This window comes from Culex quinquefasciatus, chromosome 1 (genome assembly GCF_015732765.1).
Source record: "Culex quinquefasciatus strain JHB chromosome 1, VPISU_Cqui_1.0_pri_paternal, whole genome shotgun sequence".
Taxonomy (NCBI): domain Eukaryota; kingdom Metazoa; phylum Arthropoda; class Insecta; order Diptera; family Culicidae; genus Culex; species Culex quinquefasciatus.
The window spans coordinates 128318463-128331488 of record NC_051861.1 but is presented as its reverse complement, the minus strand read 5'-3'; the positions used below and the strand labels follow the sequence as shown (position 1 = coordinate 128331488).

General features: G+C 30.4%; 1 protein-coding gene across 1 annotated transcript; it reads left to right on the top strand.

The window, feature by feature from the left end:
- Positions 1-502: 502 nt before the first annotated feature.
- LOC6049927 lies at positions 503-2354 on the top strand. Its single transcript, XM_001866579.2, has 3 exons — positions 503-729; positions 1042-2055; positions 2119-2354. Exons 1-3 carry the CDS (start codon positions 598-600, stop codon positions 2275-2277), a joined length of 1305 nt encoding a protein of 434 aa, XP_001866614.2. The 5' UTR covers positions 503-597; the 3' UTR covers positions 2278-2354.
- The last annotated feature ends 10672 nt before the right edge of the window (positions 2355-13026 follow it).

Below are 13026 nucleotides of genomic sequence, written 5' to 3'. Positions count from 1 at the left end.
TTTTAGAATTTTAGAATTTTAGAATTTTAGAATTTTAGAATTTTAGAATTTTAGAATCTTAGAATTTTAGAATTTTAGAATTTTAGAATTTTAGAATCTTAGAATTTTAGAATTTTAGAACTTGAAAATTTTAGAATTTCAGAATTTTAAAATTTTATAGTTGTTTTTCAAATTTGTAGACAATATCAATTTTTAAAGATTTTTTTTTATTTTGAGAACTATACAAATTTAAAAAAAATATTATTTTTCGAGGCTGAGTTTAAATTTTTTCGAGTTTTTAAATTCAAGTACTTAATATGTTTTTCACAATTTTGAAATATATATTTATTTATATTTTTTTTATTAAAGGTTTTTTTTTTACATTTCGTAATTTTCAAATTTGAAAATAAATAATATTTAACAATAGTGCACAAATAATTTCTTTGCTGGCAACCATTGTCAATCCCAAAGTTCGAAACATTTCGAACACCGACCCCGGCTGACAGCGATTTGTTTACCAACAAAAAAATTCCGTCGCAGATTTGCGCTTCCAAGTTAATGTTTGTGTTTTGATTTCGTTTAAAAAAGAAAGATTTGTTTATCCCACCCAGACGCGCCATGACCAGCAGCTGGTCCACCGAGGAGACGAACCTGCTGATCCGGAAGCGGCTCGAGATGTTCGGCTGCGCCCGATCGGACAAAGTTTACGACCAGATTTCGCTGTGGCTCGCCGAGGAGCACAACTTCTATGTGAGTGCGGGGGGGCGTCCGGATTGTTTGGCTGATTTGTTATTGTTTTCGTTGCAGGTTTCCCCGGGAGGGGCTCGCTTGGAGTGAGTGAGTGGGATGCACCCCAGTCACGAAATATTCTAGCAGAGCTGGTTCTGTCAGAATCCTGCTAGAACGGTGGAACATTTCTGCTAGAATGCTCTAAGAATATCCAGCTCTCTAAGAATTCTGCTAGAATCTTGCTAGAACGTCGTGACTGGGACTGTTTGTTTACAAAAAGGGGGAGGGTTTGGAAATGCCAAATTTGACGCTGGAATGATGGTTTTCCCGCAGAAAAATGCCGCCGCGTGCCAGACCCGGTTCAACAACGTGCTCAAAACGTACCGGTCCTGCGTGAAACGAGTCAACTCCGGGGGATTCCTGTGCAAGATCCGGTTCCCGTTCTTTGACATCTTTCACGAGTACTACAGCAAGCAGCAGGGAGGAGGAGGTGGGGTCGAGTCCAGCGCGAGCAGTGGGGAGAGCCCTGCCGGAAGTAAATGCAAGTCGGAGATCTTCCTGGAGGACATGTTCGAGGACAGTTCGTACGGGGGAGGAGGCGGGTTGGGCGATCCGACGGGGCCTTCGGTGGAGAGCATGCTGATGGATTCGATGCACACGGACGTGGACTTCCACAGCGGGGATTCTCCGCAGGATCGAGGCGACGACGAACTGACCACGTCCCTCACGGCCACCAACGGAGGAACGGTGGAAGATCTCAAGCTGCGCCTTATGGAACAGAAGCTCCTGTACTACACCAATCAGAACATGCTCCTGCAGATAAAGCAGGTTCACTACCGGCAAAAGGAGCAGGACCGAGCCCGGGGACAGCTCATGGCCGAAGAAATCCTCCGCGTCCTCAAAGGAATTCACAGCTGCCTCAGAAAGACCGCCGACCTTCGGGTAACTCAAAAAGAGCCCGAAAGCAAACCCCTTTCCGTTCAAATCCCGGAAGAACCCGACCGGAAACCCGATCTCAAAGAGCAAGACGAACAGCTCGAAGAGGAGGAAGCGGAAGAGGAAGAGCTGGAGGAACCGGAAGCCGGAGGCCTCCACCTCTACGTAGAATCTGACGAAGACGACGACGTGGAGGAAAACGGCATGGACGTGCAGCAGCCTCCAAGCAGTCCGGAACGGACCGCCAAAAAGGAGGTCGGAAGACTAAAAGTCCGCAAAAACATCTTCCCACCGTGGAATCGCATCCAGACGGTGCTCCTGATCAAGATTCACTGCGATCTGAGGCCGAAATTCAAGGGTTACAACCTGTTCGAGTGCGTCTCGAACAAGCTGATCGAGCTGCACATCAACGTGAGTTGTTTTAGCTAGAAAGTTAGTCAGAGATGACTAAAAATTTGGTTGTTTTTATTGTAGCGAACGCCGCGCGATTGCCGGACGCGGTGGAACAACCTGTTCCGGACGTACAAGGACTGCCGGAGCAGGCTGCGGGTAAACGAGAAGGCCGCGGTCAAGTTTGAGTACTTTGACGAGATCGACGCGTACTTTAAGGACAAGGAGTTTCTGGCGTTGTGATAGTGGTTGGTTGTTGGAAGAGTTGAGGACGCGTCGACTGCGAATAAAATGTTGATGAGAATGTTGTAGATAATTGACGGATTTTTTGTTTTATTTAGGAGTTGAAGAGGTAAAAAAACTATTTTTTTTTGAGTATTGTGCCAATCTTGATGTAAACGATCCCATTGTACCGCTGTAAATAGAGCCCAAATGACAGTTCGGCAGTTGGACCGACGACACATTCACTCCGCAACTGCGGCCGCATTTTCTCCGGTGTTGGGAATTCTTCTAAAAAACTAATGTATTTTTTCAAATCCAGTATTTTGTAAAAAAAATGTAATTTAACCATTAAGTTTTATGTTATGCAGAATTCATACAAGATTTAGGCTCATTGCAATTTATATAAATTCAATCCAAAAAACACGTTTTAAGGCAATCGCAACCGCCGATTTTTTTTCAATACGGACTTTTGTGACATTTAAATTTACAAAAATGAAAATTTTTACAAACAACTTTTTTTTTGTTTTTAATGTGATTTTTTAAACATAGTTATTAAATTGTCACTCAAAATTTCACGTTGTTTGGTATTCAAATTTTAGAATTTCAAACCCAAAACACAACACTGCTAAGGAAATGCATTCAAATTTTGTTTGCATTCTTAATTTTGAAAAAAAAAAACTGTATTTGGTTGAAAATCTTTAAAATATTTTTCGCAATATTTAAATAGATCTTTAAAAACAAACGAGAAAATGAAAAATACGTGTTCAACGTATTTAGAAAGATGCTAATTTGATTTTTTTGAGCTATTTAAAAGCAAAAACAGAAAGTAATGAAATTCATCCAAATTTAAAGTGACGGGTGACCTCTCTAGGTTAAAGTTACGTTAATAAAATAAACAACAACATCAAAATTTGACTTTGGTAGGCATTTTATTAAACAAAATGCTTTTTTGTTATTTTTTGACTAAGTTCTACAACGATGCCAATGTTTTATTTTATTTTTTGAACTCAAATTTAGTTGTTGCGCTTTTGAAAAATGTTTTTTCGTAATTTTTTCAGTTTTTAGTCAGTCAAATAAAAAAAAAGTATTTCTGTTCCACATCCTCAATTTTACGAAGAGTTTAGCACAATCTAAGTTTTTGAATGATGTAGTTTTGTGATTTTTTTGTGATTCAATTTTTTTAAATGTTGTGAAAATCCATTCAAAATTGTCTCCATTCAATCCATTCAATATTGTATATTAGGCAAATTTGATTTTTACAGAAATCTTTTTTTTTATGATTATTAGAGCTTAAATTCAAATCTGAAGTTTTTTTGAAAAGGAAAAAAAAACTCCAGAAATGTTATAAAAAATAACTCAAAATATAAAGTCTCCAAAATTTTTTTTCTGTAAATTAAGTCAATATTGCAATGACGTTATGCACAAACGACAAAGACATTTTTCGAGTTTTTTTCGAGTTTTTTTTTTTTCATTAAAAAACACAAACCATTTATAAAACATTAGACTGCTTAAAAAACTAAATTTATTCAAATCTCAAGGTGGTATTCAACTACGGTAAACTTTTTAAATCACAGTTTTGGCAGTTGAGCATTTCTCCGAAATTTTGACCACAGATTTTATTTTCATTTGCTTGACTTGGTGTCTTCGGCAAAATTGTATGAGTGGATGAGACCTAATCTGAAAAAAAATGACACCTAAACTCCTAAATTTGCACTCAAATTTAATATAAGTTTTTATTTTTATATGATATGTATCAGGAAACATAAAATGGCATTTATTTTCAACAATTGGGTACTAAAGCCCTATGTCAATTTTTATGTACAACGGTATAAAACACGATTAAAAACCATTTCTGATCACTTTTTTTCATTTTAATGCAAAATTTTTTTTTTGACAAGACAACATTTTTTCGATGGATCAACTATGGTCCCCTTGGAACGAGCTGTCAAGTAGGAACTTTTCTGTCAAGAAGGACCGCGAGGTTAATTTTTCAAAATTGATTTAAAAATCCATTTTAAACTCTTTGTGGTCGTACAAAGGTTCATTGTACTCAGAAAAATAAGCTTTATCGCTGTAAACAATAATATCAGCAATCTAAGCTTCATTTTAAGACCCAATTGCAGAAAGGGCAAAAACATAAACCAAAAATTTTATATCAAAATTTAATTTAATTTTTTGTTGGGTTATTTTTCAAACATTTTTTTTATTTTGCTGTCAAAAGTCGTTTAATGAAATTTTAAAAAAGTGCAAGTTTTAAAGTATTTTTTTTTAAAGACGCAGTTTGCCCATTTTTTAAACAAAAAATTCAAAAGCTGAGAAAATTCCCTACATTTTGCCTTTTGAACTTTGTTGGTACAAACAGCATTTTGTTGCTGAGCTTTGGCCACAAACAAGGAAAAATGAGAATTTCTCAGTGTGTTGTTCAATTAGTCGTTGTTTATTGATCACCGATACCTCGGAAATTATTGGTCTGATGTTAGAAAATTACAATTTTGTTAAATATGCTGCTCTTCTCAATACATCTATTTTGAAATCTTATAATCAACACAGAAAAAAAGTTTAACTGTGGAATGTTTAAAATTTGGTAGGTTGAATATTAGGAGAAATAAACCCATTTTAAGCCTAATAAGCGGTCGTGCTTCAATGATGTTGGATAATCTTGAGTGTTCCTTGAAATTTACTAAAACCAAGTACACCAACGAGTAGAGCAACTTTTTGTGGACATTTCTGTTTATTTTCACTTTTCCTAAAAGTTATTTTATTCCATTTACAAGCATTTGAAAAAAATATTTCCAAAATGTATTCCAATCAAACGAATGCATTGGGCCACGCACATTTTTCTATTTTCAGCTTAGTTTTTTTACTTCCACCGCTCTTTTGGGTCTGCCTAGTGCTGCCAAAATTGATGAAATTTTAAGCAAACACTCACGAAAAGTAGCATTTGTAGAGAAATTTTCCTGGCAACACTGGCTCACTCCAACAGGCGCTGCGGTGGTGTTGGTGGCCATTTGTCTTCGCTTCTCGCTCGGTTTTCTTCAGCCTTCGATTGGAATGGGTTAGTCAAAATTGAAACGTCAAAAGACTTGGCGCGTTTGTTTTTTGGATGGCGCTTGCTAATTATTTACATGTTTCGGGATTATTATTCAAGCGAGTCACCAACTAATGTTGCCGAAAGAACATGTTGCCGAAAGTTTGGGGGCAGTTTTGTATCGAAAGCGCCGTGAAAAAGTAAGCGAAAGTGAAAAGTTGATTTCGGCGATATTCATTAAGCGTTTGAGGGTTTCTCGCGTGTGTCACTGTGCCACCAAAATGACGAGAAATGGTCTCGCAAAATAGAAATTATGATCAAAAGTGCATTGAAATTGATCTTTTTGGCCAGTAAATGGCATAAATTTGCGTGCTTACTTGAGGTGGTGCTGTTGCAGGTAAGTTTATAGCCTAAACTGTATTTTTGGAGCTTTAATCGAGCATTTAACTCTCCATATGACGAAGATAGGTGTTTGATTAGAAAGGGTATAATTCCCCTACCTCTTTTTTGAGTAATATTACATAAAAAATGTGTAAAAATGAGAACCTGATGAATATTCAGCAAAAACTGATGGAAATTCATAATTTTCTGGGGTAAAATAAATTTTTTTGACACAAAATCTGTCACCATTTCCTGATGAATATAACCATATTTTTTCTGTAAAGAATAGATATTTGAACGGGCTTAAAACATTTCTTTTTGACATTTTTATATGTTGGGCAAGATTAGCTCATTCCCAGTCATGGCGTTCTAGCAGGATTCTAGCATAATGCTGTTGCGCGTATTCCCGTAAAATACTCGCGGCAAACCAGCCTTGGAACGACGCGCCGCACTTTCGGCAAATGCGCGCTGTCAAATCCCATACGGCGCGTTTTGTTTTTGGGAATTCCAGGGAATTCCAGCAGAAAAGGTTTTTTCCTTCTTTGAAAAAGTTCTATAAGTTTTTGTGTTTCATAGGACCTTTTTTTAAACTCATGAATTGTTTTGATATCTGGCATATAGTTATCGTGAATAAATTTTATTTAAGTTTTCAAAATTGTTGTGACATTTGTTCAGCATACATTTATCGTACAAATACTTTAATTTGAGCACAAAAAATCACAATAAAACGAATCATATGCAAATATGCAAAACAACAAGCCAGGAATCAATCCCCCCGTTTCCTCCCTAAACGGCCACTAAATCGTCGATGATGTCCCTCTTGTATGTCCAACGTGTTGTAAATAAATGTCATCGCCTGCTGTGCTCAATGTCCTCTATTACTATACCTTTATTTGTGTGTGTGTGTGTTTGCTAGGACATGTAAGTATCGTCCCTTCCTCTATTTTTTTTCTTTTTTTTGCAATGTGTGCCAATCTATTCCGTTCGATTGTTGGGTCTATTTTTAGTCGATTCAACAGAAAAAAAAAAACTGCTCCCACTATTTGCCTCTCTCTCTTTCTTTTTCTGTTGCTGTATTGTTCAATAGCCCATTCCGACATTCAAAACAATCGTGTCCCATTGATTATGGGGATGATAAATCGCTGTCTTCCTGTTGTTCCCCACGTGCCCTCGTGTAATGTGTGGGTCCGTGCCTCGTTTACGACTGTTCAAATGATGCTGGCAACACTGGTGCAGCTTTATTTACATTGAAGGACGATTTTGTTGTTTTTTTTTCCTGTTGAGGAAAACGTGCTGAAAAAGCAAAAATAGCTTGTTTTTTCTGTGCTTCAGAGTTTTTAAAGAGCAAAACGAGAGTCGAATGAATTTTAGCAGTTTTTGACAAGCTGTGAACAAACATGTTTCTGCTTACAAAAACAAGTTTAAATTGTGACCTCTTTTGGATTGCAACGTTTTGGTCCATTCCAACCAGAGCAGACCTCCTTTCATGAATGGAAACCCTTTCAATATTTAATGACTGTGATCTAGCCTGCACAGAGAAGGATGAGGGTCAATATTTACTGAGGGCAACCACATGCCGTCGGCATGGCCTACTGCTTCCAGGCTAAACCTGTGTCCGGAAATTGCGCCAACTAAATTGACTTTCCCAAATTGTGACGTGTTTACAAGCGTGTACGCGTCAGTTACGAAAGCTGCATTTTTGACAGCTCGGCGTCGTGCGGTTTTGCGGTTGCTGTCGGTCCGACAGCATCTGACAGTGTTTCGTTTTAAGAGTTTTCAGGTGTCACACTGAATCACAGAGTGCATGCATTTTTAATGTGACCCCCTGGCAGGTAGGCATATCTTTATGGTCAAAGCAGGTCGTGCAATTTTTTTGTTGTTATTTTGCTTGCATTCATAAACCACGTGGTTTGTTTATGCAGTGTAAGCAGCAGAAGCTGGCGCTGGTTTGCTGCAGGAGGGGAAACAAGTGATGCTTGCTTGGATGGGTTTGTTTTCATTAGGGCTGACAGGGATAAGATGAAAACGTTTTTGGATGTGGCTGGTTTGTGACCTATTTTGAGGCTTTTTTAGAACGACTTAGAGCCTGAGGAAAAATGGATGGATTTCGTTCCAAAAGTTTTAAATCTACTTTTGTTTTAAGGTATTGTATTTATATGAATTTTGACAAATTTGGAAATTTTGAAAATTTTGACAATTTTGACTATTTTGCCTATTATGACTATTTTTAAAATTTTGAAATTTTTTTCCAATTTTGGAAATTTTGCCTGTTTTGACAATTTTGTCAATTTTGACAATTTTGACAATTCTGTCAATTTGGACAATTTTGCCTATTTTTCATTTTTGGACAATTTTGACAGTTTTGACAATTTTGACAATTTTAAAATTTTTAAAATTTTTGACTATTTTGACAATTTTGACAATTTTGACAATATTGACAATATTGACAATTTTGACAATTTTGAAAATTTTGACAATTTTGACAATTTTGTTAATTTTGTTAATTTTGTAAACTTTGTAAATTTTGTAAATTCTGTAAATTTTGTAAATTTTGTAAATTTTGTAAATATTGTAAATTTTGTAAATTTTGTAAATTTTGTAAATTTTGTAAATTTTGTAAATTTTGTAAATTTTGTAAATTTTGTAAATTTTGTAAATTTTGTAAATTTTGTAAATTTAGTAAATTTTGTAAATTTTGTAAATTTTGTAAATTTTGTAAATTTTGTTAATTTTGTAAATTTTGTAAATTTTGTTAAATTTTGTTAAATTTTGAAATTTTGTAAATTTTGTTAAATTTTGAAATTTTGTAAATTTTGAAATTTTGTAAATTTTGAAATTTTGTAAATTTTGTAAATTTTGTAAATTTTGTAAATTTTGTAAATTTTGTAAATTTTGTAAATTTTGTAAATTTTGTAAATTTCGTAAATTTTGTAAATTTTGTAAATTTTGTAAATTTTGTAAATTTTGTAAATTTTGTAAATTTTGTAAATTTTGTAAATTTTGTAAATTTTGTAAATTTTGTAAATTTTGTAAATTTTGTAAATTTTGTAAATTTTGTAAATTTTGTAAATTTTGTAAATTTTGTAAATTTTGTAAATTTTGTAAATTTTGTAAATTTTGTAAATTTTGTAAATTTTGTAAATTTTGTAAATTTTGTAAATTTTGTAAATTTTGTAAATTTTGTAAATTTTGTAAATTTTGTAAATTTTGTAAATTTTGTAAATTTTGTAAATTTTGTAAATTTTGTAAATTTTGTAAATTTTGTAAATTTTGTAAATTTTGTAAATTTTGTAAATTTTGTAAATTTTGTAAATTTTGTAAATTTTGTAAATTTTGTAAATTTTGTAAATTTTGTAAATTTTGTAAATTTTGTAAATTTTGTAAATTTTGTAAATTTTGTAAATTTTGTAAATTTTGTAAATTTTGTAAATTTTGTAAATTTTGTAAATTTTGTAAATTTTGTAAATTTTGTAAATTTTGTAAATTTTGTAAATTTTGTAAATTTTGTAAATTTTGTAAATTTTGTAAATTTTGTAAATTTTGTAAATTTTGTAAATTTCGTAAATTTTGTAAATTTTGTAAATTTTGTAAATTTTGTAATTTTGTAAATTTTGTAAATTTTGTAAATTTTGTAAATTTTGTAAATTTTGTAAATTTTGTAAATTTTGTAAATTTTGTAAATTTTGTAAATTTTGTAAATTTTGTAAATTTTGTAAATTTTGTAAATTTTGTAAATTTTGTAAATTTTGTACATTTTGTAAATTTTGTAAATTTTGTCAATTTTGACAATTTTGTCAATTTTATCAATTTTGTCAATTTTATCAATTTTGTCAATTTTATCAATATTGTCAAATTTGTCAAATTTGTCCAATTTGTCAATTTGTCAATTTTATCATTTTTGTCAATTTTGTCAATTATTAAAATTTTGGCAATTTTGTCAATTTTGTCAATTTTGTAAATTTTGTCAGTTTTGTCAATTTTGTCAATTTTGTCAATTTTGTCAATTTTGTCAATTTTGACGATTTTGTCAATTTTGTCAATTTTGTCAATTTTGTCAATTTTTTCATTTTTTTCAATTTTGTCAATTTTGTTGATTTTGTCGATTTTGTCAATTTTGTCAATTTTGTCAATTTTGTCATTTTTGTCAATTTTATCAATTTTGTCAATTTTGTCAATTTTGTCAATTTTTGTCAATTTTGTCAATTTTGTCAATTTGGTCAATTTTGTCAATTAATAAAATTTTGTCAATTTTGACAATCTTGACAATCTTGACAATTTTGACATTTTTGACATTTTTGACAATTTCGACAATTTTGACAATTTTGACAATTTTGACAATTTTGACAATTTTGACAATTTTGACAATTTTGACAATTTTGACAATTTTGACAATTTTGACAATTTTGACAATTTTGTCAATTTTGACGATTTTGACAATTTTGACAATTGTGACAATTGTGACAATTTTGACAATTTTGACAATTTTGACAATTGTGACAATTTTGACAATTTTGACAATTTTGACAATTTTGACAATTTTGACAATTTTGACAATTTTGACAATTTTGACAATTTTGACATTTTTGACAATTTTGACAATTTTGACAATTTTGACAATTTTGACAATTGTGACAATTTTGACAATTTTGACAATTTTGACAATTTTGACAATTTTGACACTTTTGACACTTTTGACAATTTTGACAACTATGACAATTTCGACAATTTTAATAATTTTGACAATTTTAAACATTTTGACAATTTTGATAATTATGACAATTATGACAATCATGACAATTTTGACAATATTGACAATTTTGACAATTATGACAATTTTGTCAATTTTGTCAATTTTGACAATTTTGACAATTTTGACAATTTTGACAATTTTGGCAATTTTGACAATTTTGACAATTTTGATAATTTCGACAATTTCAACAATTTTGAAAATTTTGACAATTTTGACAGTTTTGGCAATTTTGACAATTTTGTTAATTAATAAAATTCTGTCAATTTTGACAATTTGATAATTTTGAAAATTTTGAAAGTTTAGATAATTTTGAAAACTTTGAAAATTTTGAAATTTTTAACAATTAAGACAATTAAGACAATTTTGACAGTTTTGACAATTTTGTCAATTTTGTCAATTTTGTCAATTTTGTCAATTTTGTCAATTTTGTCAATTTTGTCAATTTTGTCAATTTTGTCAATTTTGTCAATTTTGTCAATTCTGTCAATTTTGTCAATTTTGTCAATTTTGTCAATTTTGTCAATTTTGTCAATTTTGTCAATTTTGTCAATTTTGTTAATTTTGTCAATTTTGTCAATTTTGCGATTTTGTCGATTTTGTCGATTTTGTCAATTTTGGCAATTTTGTAAATTTTGTCAATTTTGTCAATTTTGTCAATTTTGTCAATTTTGTTAATTTTGTCAATTTTGTCAATTTTGTCAATTTTGTCAATTTTGGCAATTTTGTCAATTTTGTCAATTTTGTCAATTTTGTCAATTTTGTCAATTTTGTCAATTTTGTCAATTTTGTCAATTTTGTCAATTTTGTCAATTTTGTCAATTTTGTCAATTTTGTCAATTTTGTCAATTTTGTCAATTTTGTCAATTTTGTCAATTTTGTCAATTTTGTCAATTTTGTCAATTTTGTCAATTTTGTCAATTTTGTCAATTTTGTCAATTTTGTCAATTTTGTCAATTTTGTCAATTTTTTCAATTTTGTCAATTTTGTCAATTATGTCAATTTTGTCAATTTTGACGATTTTGTCGATTTTGTCGATTTTGTCAATTTTGTCAATTTTGTCATTTTTGTCAATTTTGTCAATTTTGTCAATTTTGTCATTTTTGTCAATTTTGTCAATTTTGTCAATTTTGTCAATTTTGTCAATTTTGTCAATTTTGTCAATTTTGTCAATTTTGTCAATTTTGTTAATTTTGTCAATTTTGTCAATTTTGTCAATTTTGTCAATTTTGTCAATTTTGTCAATTTTGTCAATTTTGTCAATTTTTGTCAATTTTGTCAATTTTTGTCAATTTTGTCAATTTTGTCAATTTTGTCTATTTGGTCAATTTTGTCAATTAATAAAATTTTGTCAATTTTGACAATCTTGACAATTTTAAACATTTTAAACATTTTGACAATTTTGATAATTATGACAATTATGACAATTATGACAATTTTGACAATATTGACAATTTTGACAATTATGACAATTTTGTCAATTTTGTCAATTTTGACAATTTTGACAATTTTGACAATTTTGACAATTTTGGCAATTTTGACAATTTTGATAATTTCGACAATTTCAACAATTTTGAAAATTTTGACAATTTTGACAGTTTTGGCAATTTTGACAATTTTGTTAATTAATAAAATTCTGTCAATTTTGACAATTTGATAATTTTGAAAATTTTGAGAGTTTAGATAATTTTGAAAACTTTGAAAATTTTGAAATTTTTAACAATTAAGACAATTAAGACAATTTTGACAGTTTTGACAATTTTGTCAATTTTGTCAATTTTGTCAATTTTGTCAATTTTGTCAATTTTGTCAATTTTGTCAATTTTGTCAATTCTGTCAATTTTGTCAATTTTGTCAATTTTGTCAATTTTGTCAATTTTGTCAATTTGGTCAATTTTGTCAATTTTGTCAATTTTGTCAATTTCGTCAATTTTGCGATTTTGTCGATTTTGTCGATTTTGTCAATTTTGTCAATTTTGTAAATTTTGTCAATTTTGTCAATTTTGTCAATTTTGTCAATTTTGTCAATTTTGTCAATTTTGTCAATTTTGGCAATTTTGTCAATTTTGTCAATTTTGTCAATTTTGTCAATTTTGTCAATTTTGTCAATTTTGTCAATTTTGTCAATTTTGTCAATTTTGTCAATTTTGTCAATTTTGTCAATTTTGTCAATTTTGTCAATTTTGTCAATTTTGTCAATTTTGTCAATTTTGTCAATTTTGTCAATTTTGTCAATTTTGTCAATTTTGTCAATTTTGTCAATTTTGTCAATTTTGTCAATTTTTTCAATTTTTTCAATTTTGTCAATTTTGTCAATTATGTCAATTTTGTCAATTTTGACGATTTTGTCGATTTTGTCGATTTTGTCAATTTTGTCAATTTTGTCATTTTTGTCAATTTTGTCAATTTTGTCAATTTTGTCATTTTTGTCAATTTTGTCAATTTTGTCATTTTTGTCAATTTTGTCAATTTTGTCAATTTTGTCAATTTTGTCAATTTTGTCAATTTTGTCAATTTTGTCAATTTTGTCAATTTTGTCAATTTTGTCAATTTTTGTCAATTTTGTTAATTTTGTCAATTTGGTCAATTTTGTCAATTAATAAAATTTTGTCAA